Here is a 14,282-nt window from a genome sequence, read left to right as displayed (position 1 = left end):
TGGCCCGTAAAATTAGAAAATTAAAATAATTCTGTATCATGAATGAATTAAATTAATGCTTAATTGTAATTGTCTAATAATTCATTATTATCTACGAAGTAGTTTTCATTTAACAATGAAACCTTTGTGATTGAAAATATGCCACACTTTTCATCAGAAATATCAGTTGCTATGCACATCTAATACTAACTGAGTAAACATGTGTTTGGTTAAAAAAATTGTTTTTAATTAATTGTTTTGATAACAACCACTGGAGGGTTAATTTTTTTAGTCAGTGATTAGCTTTAAAATTTAAAAAATATAAAAATAGTTTGTTCTTATACTTAAGAATATAACAAAGGAATTTTAACAAAGAAATTAATAAAGTTAAAACCATCTTCTTCATAACGAATTCTTCTTTAAGGATTTACAGATTCTGAATAAATATTAATGGACACGCTGTTTTCTTTGTTTGGTTGGATATGGCTGATCACAGTGTAATCCAAGCAGCTAAGGATCACATTGTAACCAGTTTTGGAGCAAAGGATGAAGATACAAGGAAGTAGAGAGGTGAGATCGTCCAGCCTAGCAGTGAGAGCTGAGCGAACAAAGGTGAGACTTGTGATTGGCAGCTCATGGAATGTGTCCATGTTGCACAGTAACCACTAGTTCCCACAATCTTCTCTCACATCTCTCCACTTCCCTCATACAGATTTACTTTCCAACTCCTTTCAACAACAATAATTTTCTCTTACAATTTAAATAAAGCAACGCTAAACATTTAACACTTTTAAATAATTAAACTTTACTGCTTACAGTGGGAGACTGGGAAGGTGTTCCCTTAAACAGACACCAATGTTTTTAAGTTACCATAAGATTGAGATATTTTTATCACTAGCCAATATTATTCATTACCAAATATCTGTAAATGATGATTATGAATATATTTAGACACACTGATAAATTTAAACTTTTATGAAAAGAAATTGTCTGATTCAAAATAATCAGAACTTAACCAAGTCTTCTTTTCAACAAAATGCAAAGAACATCAGGTAAAGAGCTTTTAATGAAGGCTTCACACAAGAGATGTGGGAGGAAGGTCCAGTCTGAAAGGTGATGTGGGTCCGAGAAGATAAACATCAATGTGGCTGTGGCTATGCGGGTCTACAGTGACTTGCATCACTCTAATTGATGTTGACAGCTGATCATGTGTTGACAACATCTAATTAAACACCTGATAACATCTCTATCCTTACTGACTACGATACTTCTTCATCTGCGACTGTCAGGTGCTCAAATACCAACCAGAGATTTGACAGTATTAGTGGATGTAAAACCTGTCAAATATTGTGCCAATGTGACAACTGTCTGATGCTAAAAACATTGACTGACGATACTGTATAGAATAAAAAAGCAAAACTAAGCTATCTCCTGGACCACCCAAAGTATTCACTCTGTCAATTCAAAATCTTTCAAATCCAGTACATAGTCTATTTGAGGCATGTCTGAAAATAATCAACAAAACACTGCACTAGTGTAATACTGCACTACTGCTAACAGAAATGACAGTTACGCTGCTCTCAAATGAGACATGTGTAGGACAGTTTCAGAAGCAAGTGAAATAACGTACTGATATAATAATTTCTAGAGTGCTAGAAATACCAACCAAAGTATGTACAATGTTTTTGGAACTAAAAACTGTTGGTTGACTTATAGTGTGAAAAAAACTATCAGCTTTGAATACTGTTTAGTACTGAGAGGATATACGGATACTACTCGATACTTGGACAGGACAACCAAAATGAAAACAATGTCAAAATATCACAAATGGAGAACAACAAGTTAACTCCAGAGTTCCTCAGTAACTTTCTTGAATATTAAGTGTATTAAAAACATTTAGATTCTTTACAACTGTACCTTGTCCAAAGGTTCGGAGAGTAGCTCAGTGAGTGAAGTGTTGGCCTTGGGGTCTGGGTCAGGACCAGGTTTGGTAAGGGGTCCTGATTCTGGCTGCATCTGCAGGGTCTCCAGAGTGAAGCCCATGTCCACGTCCTGCTTCCACAGCACCTCGATAAGCTCCATATCCTGCACAACAAAGAACTATCCATCAGTGATCACAAATCCTGCAACTAACCTGATATACTACTCTTGTATAAACCATTTACAACTGTTGAGTTTACTCTTTGTTTATGAATCACAATAAATAATTTACATCTTCCACTAAACATGGTAATTGTAACTTGTAATAAACTGATTTTGAATTCTAAACTATAGTTAACACGTAAAACTTGGAACGAAGTGACAACAATATTTAAAGCTTGTACAGATGAAATATAAGTTAACAATAAACAATATAAAAAATTTGTTTTTTAATCAATAAAATACAGTATCTTCTAAGCGTACTACCATGTATCGCTCATGATAAGCATTTTAATCACACTTTTATTCAAGCATAAAAGCTTTTCCTCTTCTGTTTTAATGCTTGATGCTTATGCTTTGATTTCTCTAAACGTCACTTGTGTTGTGTTGTACTTTATTTTCACTTTCCTTTCTCTGTCTGTTTGAATAGTTGAGTTTATTAAGTTTATATTATTTTTAAGTATTTTAATCCCAAGTACTATGGTGGGGAAAATTGGAAACAATATATAGATACTTTAATTAATAATTTATAACTTGGTTAAAACCTATTTTTGCAAGAAAAAGAAAACCATTCATATAAATAAACTCAGTAACATGTCAAACAGAACAGTAAAATCAATAAACCATAACATTCACAATCAGCTTTTATTAACATCAGCTGGTGCATTTAAAACAGATTATTAATAAAACCACTGTTTGTAGTGATGAAAAAGTTTACTTTGAACATGTGACTAAAATTCAAACTATTTATTCATCACCGATTTGAAAATTCCTTTAAATATAGAGACCAGTAGGTCGGACCCCATGTAATTTAATTGCTCTAATGTTGTTTAAATAACTTGTCACAGCATTTGAGTTCATAAGCAAAATTTCAGTTCAATCGAGCAATTTATTTTTGCATTATGATGATATACATACACAGGGAGTTTGCAAGGTAATAATAGAAATTGTCTAAGAAAACATGTTTTTCTTCAGTTGTTTTTATTGTTTTTCTAAAGTTACCTATAGCTTTAAAACTAAGTTCTTTATGATAACAGAAGTTTTTAATTGTTTATTTCTAATATATTTGATCTAGTCAGTAGTTAAATATGATTTCAATATTTAAACTTGAAAAAAAATTGTGAATAATAAATTTACTTAATCACTAATAGAAACACTATATTATTATTAAAGACCTTTAAGTTTCTAAATCAGAAATTTCTATGACAATATTTATATTTAGACATATAAACTTGTTCCTAATATCCTAAAATTTCAGTACCTCATGTATCTGTGCTCGTGATTAAAATAAGTCAAATCTTATTTCCCTTCATTCAGCCAAGTCCAACAACCCATTTAGTTTAGGACTGGTGTAATGACACCATATAGATCTACCCAAACTTCTTAGAAAGTATGTACAGGAAAATTATATACTATGTGACTTGTCGTTTGGCAGTTGGTCCTGCAACCATAAGATTGATTTAAGATCTTCCCCAATTGGCTTCTGAGACCAAATGAAAAAGACGACACATAACCTTAATAAAGGTTTCGTGTGATTCCATTTTCAAGTGGATAACAAGTTGATTTATATAATCTTACTATACATGTAATATTTGTTGACAAAATTTATAGTAAGAGATCTTTCTAAAGGGGTAGACATTTCTGGTTGAAATTAATATTCTCCAGAATTTTTACACGTTTCATTGTTTATTGGTCACTTAGGAGACCTTTCTTAGGGGCCAGACGTTCCTAGGTGGAATTAAGATTCGCAAAAATATGCACATGTTTCAATGTTCATCAATCCGCAAGGAGACCTTTCTTATGGGCCAGACTTTATTGGCTGAAGATACTATAGAATATTCACTCATTTCAGTTTATTGGTTAGCTTTAAACATCGTAATCTCGATTTCCTGTATATACTCACTCTGAAACATCTTAATGTAAAACAGGATTTGCATTGTGAAATGATCATAGCTCGTTACCGTTGTAGAAGTAAAAAGTAAACCTGATGCATTTTTCCACGCTTGTTGAGAAGACCAATATGTTTTGGTAACTTTCCATATTGATGAGAAAAACTTTCCATAGTACAAATAGCTATTGATATTAGGATGAGCTGGTCGTAAGAATATGGGGAAGTACTAAGAACCCCTTCCAATAGACATTGGTTTCATTAGCAGATAACATTAAGAGAAGTAAATGACGTAGGAATAACCATAATACTACTGAAATTGATTGTGCATGTTTTTTACCCCAAAAACCATATGAACAATGAATAAAAATTATTTTAATTCAAGAATTTTTTTTTAATTTGTCTTGGGATTTTGCAATTAAGTATTAGAGTTTAGATAATAGTAATAAGATGTTCATAAACTATTTCTACAAATAAATTTGATCAAAAATCAGTCAATTTATTAGGTCACAGCTGACGGGATGGTTAAACACACATACACATTTCGACAATCACAAAGTCTTATACCATACATGGAGAGAAAATTAAATTTATCTCAATAAAACAACTCAAGAATATATAAAATCTAGTCAACATGTCAAGAAACTATTAGGTAATGTTGACAACTTACAAGAACAATTGTTTTCTTTTCATCTGATAACAAGTAAACAAAGATATGAATTAAGCTAAAACAAATAAGATAAACAATGTTTGGATTTTAAATACAAGAATTACAAAATATGTATGTAATTTTGGCTACCATTATTCTGGATAATTAGGGAATTAAATACAACACAAGGTAGAAGTGGGCAACTTTGCACAGAGGGCTTCACTAAGGTTGCAATCAAAATTTTAAGCCTTTAGCTCATTCCATTTTCAAGATGCTCTAGGGACAGACAGACAATCATACACAAAAGAAATGTTTACATCTCTTAGAAGACAAAATAAAATTGTGTTGCCCTACTGATAGTATCTATAGACTTTAATGACACTCAGCCAAATTCCATGGTTCCACATCCACCATTATAAAACTTATTTTTGTCTATATATAGAAATGAAGTTTCACACAAAATTTAAAGTCTACAGATGAAATGTTTCTTGAGATATGTTGCTGCATGATACAGTCAAAGTTGGGCTGCACAGGAGTGTTTAAATAATAAAAACTAACACACCGAGTCACTAAGAGATGATTTATGTATTGGAGTATTTAAGCTACATGTGTTAAAGTATGTCACATGTCAAAATCTCATAACATTGTACTAGGTTTGTACAAATTTTATTATTGTCCTGTGATTTTGTCGTTACCATCAGACCACTGTGATTACACAAAAGACCAATGTAAAAATGATCGCTAATGCTGAGCCAAATCCCATACAGTGTGCATCGCATCATAATCAAACTCAGTGTTGCCTTCATAAAAATAAAGTATTTATGCAAAATTTCAAGCCTACATGTCAGTTCGTTCAATCTTTTTTTTAATATTTGAAAGTTTTTATTATAAATTAAAGTCCAATAAAGTACCTAGTCGACAGAGTTAGAAACGCTTACCATTCAAGAGCTGGAAAATTTTAATTCATAACTATTTATCTATTTGTCCACACAACATTTTCTTGACAACAAATTCACCTTGATTTTGAAAAGTTGCATGAAGTTTAATTTCTCTGAGCCTGTGGAATTTGGCTGAGCATGAACCAAATATTTTGACATTGGTCTTAAGGATTTTATATTGGCAACAAAACATTGTAGTATAAACACATTATTTAAGAAACTGAGTACAGTTATTTTATATTTTAACATGTGATTTAGTTACACATGTTATGAAGCTTTCTTTACTTTATTGGATTGGTTTATAAGACATTCATTACTTTCTGTTAAGTCCTTCCGATACTTAGTTGTGTTGGTTATTTTTTGTTATTTTGTGTGAAAAGCGTCTTTACATTATTATAGTGCGTATACAATTACAATTAAAACATTTGTATGAATTTATAAACACAACATAGAACTCAAAAATATCATATGCTAATGCGTGTACATGGAAAATACAAGACATAGGAGGCTATAATCAACACAAACAGTCAGAAAATTTAGAAATATTAATTTTACCTGATCTAAATTTAAATTGTTAATTTGTATAAGGATAAGAATGAGTTTGGTTATGGTACTTGGCTCTCCATGGTATTTATTTTCAATTATTAGTAAAGTTTATAGCCTCGGATGATATCTCAAAAATGAATTGAGCTTTGACGTTTTGTATATTTTATTTAACTATTTATTACAAAGGGTCCTGGCAACATTATTCCTCTGTCTGTCTGTTTCTCTATATGTGTGTCTGTTTTCCACTGGATTTCTGAAGAACACATTGAGATAGACACTGGTTTACTCCTACCTTGAAACAAATAAGTCCTAGTTTAATCTTTCTGGGATTGTTTATGTACAGGTACAATAACACTGCAATGAAATGTTACCAATATTTATACAATACTTCAGTAAACATTAAAACAATAAATTTGATTTTTCATCTCAGTTTAAGAAAAAACACACATTAAAACCCATTTGACTAAGAAAGGCAATATCAGTGCATGTAATTATAAATTCCCAAAAATACCCGGATATTCTTGTTTTTAATTTTGAAGGATAAATATTGTTGCTAATTCAATTTAAGGCATCAAATGACAACCCTTGTTTGCTCAATACATCATAAACACAACAATAAGTGTTGTATAAAGTTAAAAAACTAACCTTGTTTTTAGTATTTAAATTATCATTGTGTAAATACCCAATTACCTCCCCACTGGGTATTCACCCAGTCCACATCACTACGCATAAGCGATTTTTTTATACAAAGTACCCCGGTCCAGTCAAGAGTTTTGCTTATCCTCAACTGAGACTCAACATTGACAGGCCGAGTGTAAGTTAAACGTCAGCAAGTCAGTGGTTGCTAATCTGTCCAGCAGGGTGGACAAGACGACAATAGAACTTAGCAGCAGACTGTCAGGCCCTTCACCACCTCCTCACGGTTAATCCTCTTCACCCCTTTTCCGGCCCTTTTGTTGTCTTCTAATTACTCTCTTTGTACTATCTCACTAACACTTTTCAGAATGTTGTCATATGTCATCTTCTAATATCAATAGTAACAAATAACATTTTTATCTCAGTCGCATGGATGATTTTTTAATACTAGAAACGGGCACAACCACAATGTTACCATGGATTGACAAAATGTTATTCTATCTCTTTTATCCGCGAACCTTTAGACGTGTAAGTGTATCTTTAGATGTTATAATTAGACAAAATGTGTGCATTTTTGTTAACAATTGTAAAAATTGTTTATCACATACATCGGAAACGATGATTTTAAGTTCTTTTATAGCTACACGAGTTTAGTTAAGATAAATAAAGTTTAAGTTTTCTTAATTTGACCGTTCATTACAAAAATTGAATTATACCCTTTAAATCCCTCTCCCACGATTTTATCTATGATCACGATTTTAAGTTACGAAAAATACTTGAAAGTGTTCTTCCCTCATTTTCACTGCCGTACATGTGAGGCGTTGTGCAGGCACATACTACGATCTCCCCTCGCATTTAAATATCATAATTAAATCACAGCGAGCGGTTGCCTTGGCGTGGAGCGGGCGATAAGCGACGTCGATCCCCCCGAGTGATTCTTGTAGGCGAGCAGGAACCAAGATTAATGGAGAGGTGTTTAGTCCGCCATCGCAACAGTCGGGCCGATCGCCATGGCGTGTGCCTCTCGTCGCGACGGGTGGGGACAGGATATAACGTGCATTTACTGAGGAAAATACATTTTACTTTGGTAGTCCCAATGTACCCTTGTAAAATATCACATCTATTAGTCTATTACTGAGAGTCTGAATAAACTGAAAAGTATTTTAATCGAATTATTTGAGAAACGACTATAAAGTAATTTCAGATATTTCCAATGCCTTCCATTGACAGGTCTAGACATAAATTTTATCTGGATGAAGAGGGGCGCAAGCTTGTACAACATGAACCAACTCGTAAAATGGAAATGTGTTTTAAATTCTCTTATTATACGTACATTCAACATTATCAAGTGTAACGTCGGACATAAGCAGTGTTTCCGTTAGGGCCACGATCACCAAACGATTTAATGAACACGCTGATGCAGTATAACCATAAAAAATTGAAAGCAATTTTAAAACCCGTTAAACGGTTGTTATTTATTTTGTTACAGAGGTGTCTTTTTTTGTTCCAAATAGGTCGAGAAGTTAGGAACTTGACGAACACAAGCGAACAGCTACTTACTAAGTGCCCACGGGAGAAGCGGCAGGCTAGTAAGAACATTTCACAGCTCAACTAGCTGGCACTCTTGGTCTCAGGAAGAACGCGATTTGTAATACCACGACTATAAGGAAAGACAAGTTTCCCTAGAATTCCAGTTCAATATTATGTTCCGTTTGTTGGTGAACAAAATAACTGCCTACAATAATTCTTTTACACGACACAGCAAAGTAACATTTGGATGTCAATTTCCAACATACTGTGCATCTTGTAAAGAGGCCAAGTAAAAAATATAACGCGGCGACAGACCGCGTGGGTATCACGACTTGGTCTCTACGAGACTATCATAGGCTACCATGCAGCAGCTGGGGATCAGGACTTAATGTATATATTATTACTGTACTATTCGGGTGGTTAGTATAGTATCAGATTCATTATATTATGTTTCCACTCCTCTCCTATTCATACTCATTTATCTTACGTTTTTATTTACGTTACAAGACAAGTAGGAAATTCCTCAGAACACTACCGCTTATACGCATACGAAAACTATTTCCGAATACAATAAAAATGATAACTGATACATTAATGATAAGAGGCGAAGCGCGGAATGGCACGGCGGCGCGGCGTACGTCGCAACAGTTGTTATCAGACTAACTAGCGGCGCTTGTTATCTTCGCCGTTTGATTAGTCTCTACCGCTGCCGCTGCTGCCACATGATTGTGTAATAGCTCCACATCAAGATGTGCTGTGAATGTGGACACAGTCAACACTGACACTACTCAGTCACCACTTCCATCCCTACCCCAGAACTCGAAACAGTTGTTATCAGACTAACTAGCGGCGCTTGTTATCTTCGCCGTTTGATTAGTCTCTACCGCTGCCGCTGCTGCCACATGATTGTGTAATAGCTCCACATCAAGATGTGCTGTGAATGTGGACACAGTCAACACTGACACTACTCAGTCACCACTTCCATCCCTACCCCAGAACTCGAGAAACAGTTGTTATCAGACTAACTAGCGGCGCTTGTTATCTTCGCCGTTTGATTAGTCTCTACCGCTGCCGCTGCTGCCACATGATTGTGTAATAGCTCCACATCAAGATGTGCTGTGAATGTGGACACAGTCAACACTGACACTACTCAGTCACCACTTCCATCCCTACCCCAGAACTCGAAACAGTTGTTATCAGACTAACTAGCGGCGCTTGTTATCTTCGCCGTTTGATTAGTCTCTACCGCTGCCGCTGCTGCCACATGATTGTGTAATAGCTCCACATCAAGATGTGCTGTGAGTGTGGACACAGTCAACACTGACACTACTCAGTCACCACTTCCATCCCTACCCCAGAACTCGAAACAGTTGTTATCAGACTAACTAGCGGCGCTTGTTATCTTCGCCGTTTGATTAGTCTCTACCGCTGCCGCTGCTGCCACATGATTGTGTAATAGCTCCACATCAACATGTGCTGTGAATGTGGACACAGTCAACACTGACACTACTCAGTCACCACTTCCACCCCTACCCCAGAACTCAAAACAGTTGTTATCAGACTAACTAGCGGCGCTTGTTATCTTCGCCGTTTGATTAGTCTCTACCGCTGCCGCTGCTGCCACATGATTGTGTAATAGCTCCACATCAACATGTGCTGTGAATGTGGACACAGTCAACACTGACACTACTCAGTCACCACTTCCACCCCTACCCCAGAACTCAAAACAGTTGTTATCAGACTAACTAGCGGCGCTTGTTATCTTCGCCGTTTGATTAGTCTCTACCGCTGCCGCTGCTGCCACATGATTGTGTAATAGCTCCACATCAAGATGTGCTGTGAATGTGGACACAGTCAACACTGACACTACTCAGTCACCACTTCCATCCCTACCCCAGAACTCGAAACAGTTGTTATCAGACTAACTAGCGGCGCTTGTTATCTTCGCCGTTTGATTAGTCTCTACCGCTGCCGCTGCTGCCACATGATTGTGTAATAGCTACACATCAAGATGTGCTGTGAATGTGGACACAGTCAACACTGACACTACTCAGTCACCACTTCCATCCCTACCCCAGAACTCGAAACAGTTGTTATCAGACTAACTAGCGGCGCTTGTTATCTTCGCCGTTTGATTAGTCTCTACCGCTGCCGCTGCTGCCACATGATTGTGTAATAGCTCCACATCAAGATGTGCTGTGAATGTGGACACAGTCAACACTGACACTACTCAGTCACCACTTCCATCCCTACCCCAGAACTCGAAACAGTTGTTATCAGACTAACTAGCGGCGCTTGTTATCTTCGCCGTTTGATTAGTCTCTACCGCTGCCGCTGCTGCCACATGATTGTGTAATAGCTCCACATCAAGATGTGCTGTGAATGTGGACACAGTCAACACTGACACTACTCAGTCACCACTTCCATCCCTACCCCAGAACTCGAAACAGTTGTTATCAGACTAACTAGCGGCGCTTGTTATCTTCGCCGTTTGATTAGTCTCTACCGCTGCCGCTGCTGCCACATGATTGTGTAATAGCTCCACATCAAGATGTGCTGTGAATGTGGACACAGTCAACACTGACACTACTCAGTCACCACTTCCATCCCTACCCCAGAACTCGAAACAGTTGTTATCAGACTAACTAGCGGCGCTTGTTATCTTCGCCGTTTGATTAGTCTCTACCGCTGCCGCTGCTGCCACATGATTGTGTAATAGCTCCACATCAACATGTGCTGTGAATGTGGACACAGTCAACACTGACACTACTCAGTCACCACTTCCATCCCTACCCCAGAACTCGAAACAGTTGTTATCAGACTAACTAGCGGCGCTTGTTATCTTCGCCGTTTGATTAGTCTCTACCGCTGCCGCTGCTGCCACATGATTGTGTAATAGCTCCACATCAACATGTGCTGTGAATGTGGACACAGTCAACACTGACACTACTCAGTCACCACTTCCATCCCTACCCCAGAACTCAAAACAGTTGTTATCAGACTAACTAGCGGCGCTTGTTATCTTCGCCGTTTGATTAGTCTCTACCGCTGCCGCTGCTGCCACATGATTGTGTAATAGCTACACATCAACATGTGCTGTGAATGTGGACACAGTCAACACTGACACTACTCAGTCACCACTTCCATCCCTACCCCAGAACTCGAAACAGTTGTTATCAGACTAACTAGCGGCGCTTGTTATCTTCGCCGTTTGATTAGTCTCTACCGCTGCCGCTGCTGCCACATGATTGTGTAATAGCTCCACATCAAGATGTGCTGTGAATGTGGACACAGTCAACACTGACACTACTCAGTCACCACTTCCATCCCTACCCCAGAACTCAAAACAGTTGTTATCAGACTAACTAGCGGCGCTTGTTATCTTCGCCGTTTGATTAGTCTCTACCGCTGCCGCTGCTGCCACATGATTGTGTAATAGCTCCACATTACATGTGCTGTGAACTGGACACGCTGAAAATGCTGCTTCGACACTAATTGGCCAAAACGCGCGTCTCGAGAATAACTTAGACATTTTGAATACAAACTGCGTGTTTTCCTTTATCAAGCATTAGCACATTAAATGAACAGGTACTAAAACAGAATTGGCTTAATTTTCGAATTTATTCAAACTAATTTATTATTAAAATAAGTAAAATAGTTTACTAACTATATGGTTTAGAAAAATATTTTCAAATTTTATATCACTCCAAAATGATTTATTGGCATTTAAACTAAACTTCGGAAAATATTGTAATTAGTCCCAAGGAAACCTCGCTGATGATGAGTCCGAATGTTACGTACGGTATGTATATGAGGGTGACTTAATTACCGACACGTGTTAATGATTCTGATCAGAGGAAATTTCATATTTTGAACGAAATGTGTACACTACTGTGATTAACACTGTTTAGTTCCAACAAATTAATTCATCCAAACATCAATCGTCTTACTACAAACTAGAAGCGTGTTTTCAATTATCTCACTATGATTTTAAACTGCGTTCCTCCCAGGAGTACATTGATTTTGTTGAGGATAATGAGTCAATCTTAATTTTTTTTTTTAATCATAAGAACATGACAACACTGTATTTATACTAGCCTTCTATTCGGAGTAAAGTCGAAGCAACTTCTATGAAATACATCTGAAATAAATTAAACTCAACGGGAGTATTTTGAGGATGGTTGTAAATTAATTGAAATCATAAAAAAGATAATTTTTCAAGAATACGGTATTACAATCACTGTTATCTAGCAAACAGAAATGACAACATTTCACCATTACGTATTTCAAGACTCCACTTATTTGCTGATTCATAGATATGACAGGAACTATCAGGAATCAGGTAAACATGATTGGTGTCAATGTACACACAATAAGAGATCAGACATTTGTATTTATATCCACAATAGAAACTATCGTCTACTCCTTTGAAGCTTATTTTGAGAATACATGACTCGGTATTTGTATCGTGACCAAGTTTTCTTCTGTACATTTTCAATATTGCGACGCTATGTACTAATTTTAGAAGTATTATTAAAATATTTTAATTGAAATAAATAAAATAGTAATTACAATTTTTTTTATTTCAATATTAAAGAATAAATTCTAACTTAACACTACTCAAGAAAAACTCTATATAATCTATGACTGACGGATTCACCGTGTTCTCTAAATTAGCTGTTCGGAAATATTTATATTATTAATAAACAAACATTTAATGCACCGCAATATGCGTGTAGAATTCCTACACCAATTACAATTTGATGCCCGTGAACTGTAAATTTCCTACAGCGTCAAGACATTTTTCCATATAAGCGAACCATACCAAATACATACAAGAGTGTTCAGCACGTAACTTCTATTATAACATTTTTGAAATAACAAGGCACTTTTTATGCAGTCGGAACATTACGACGCATACAGACAAGCGTTGTTGCATGTCACTTCTGTTACGTGTTGTTTATATAGCAAGATCTTTCTATAAGCTGAACATTAGGATGCACACAGAAAGGCGTTGTGGAATGTCACTTCTATTATGTGGTACTCATATCACAAGACATTTACTACATAAGCGGCCATTAGGATGCACACAGAAGAGCGTTTTGGCATGTCACTTCTGTTAAGTGTTGTTCATGTCGCAAGACATTTACTACATAAGCTGCACATTAGGATGCATACAGAAGAGCGTTTTGGCATGTCACTTCTGTTATGTGTTGTTCATGTCGCAAGACATTTACTACATAAGCTGCACATTAGGATGCATACAGAAGAGCATTTTGGTCGGTTACTTCTGTTTGACTTTGATCAAATCAGCAGATACTTTTCTGTATAAGCTGAACATTAGGATGCATACAGAAGAGCATTTTGGTCATGTTACTTCTGTTTGACTTTGATCAAATCAGCAGACACTTTTCTGTATAAGCTGAACATTAGGATGCATACAGAAGAGCATTTTGGTCATGTTACTTCTGTTTGACTTTGATCAAATCAGCAGATACTTTTCTGTATAAGCTGAACATTAGGATGCATACAGAAGAGCATTTTGGTCGGTTACTTCTGTTTGACTTTGATCAAATCAGCAGATACTTTTCTGTATAAGCTGAACATTAGGATGCATACAGAAGAGCATTTTGGTCATTTACTTCTGTTTGACTTTGATCAAATCAGCAGACACTTTTCTATATAAGCTGAACATTAGGATGCATACAGAAGACCATTTTGGCATGTCACTTCTGGTTATTCAAATCAAAAGATACGTTTAAATGTAAGGAAAATGCACATGGGTTTCTTAGTTTATTTCTATTATAATGTGGTGCAAAAATTAATAATGTGTTTAAAATGCGAATAAAAATTATTATCTGCCACCGTAAGGTTTTCGTGGCTTTCAAAGTGAAGAGTGATTTAATTACAACGTGACGATATACTACTGTAAATTGCGTCTGGCTGTTAATGTTTAGCCGATATGGTGTACCAAAGT

At 36.1% G+C, this 14,282-nt stretch overlaps 1 protein-coding gene across 3 annotated transcripts in view; it reads right to left on the bottom strand.

Moving 5' to 3' along the window:
• Positions 1–14,282, bottom strand: part of LOC124375215 (segmentation protein cap'n'collar) — a 230,454-nt gene that overhangs the window by 112,914 nt on the left and 103,258 nt on the right. For all 3 annotated transcript variants that reach the window (XM_046833335.1, XM_046833334.1, XM_046833336.1), the window contains one exon: positions 1,897–2,064. In XM_046833335.1, coding sequence (XP_046689291.1) covers positions 1,897–2,064 — 168 coding nt within the window. The remainder of the gene's footprint in view (positions 1–1,896; positions 2,065–14,282) is intronic.

The sequence above is a fragment of the Homalodisca vitripennis genome, chromosome 1, assembly GCF_021130785.1.
Source record: "Homalodisca vitripennis isolate AUS2020 chromosome 1, UT_GWSS_2.1, whole genome shotgun sequence".
Classification (NCBI taxonomy): Eukaryota; Metazoa; Arthropoda; class Insecta; order Hemiptera; family Cicadellidae; genus Homalodisca; species Homalodisca vitripennis.
Note: the sequence above shows the minus strand (reverse complement) of the source record. Positions and strands in the feature narration are given on the sequence as shown.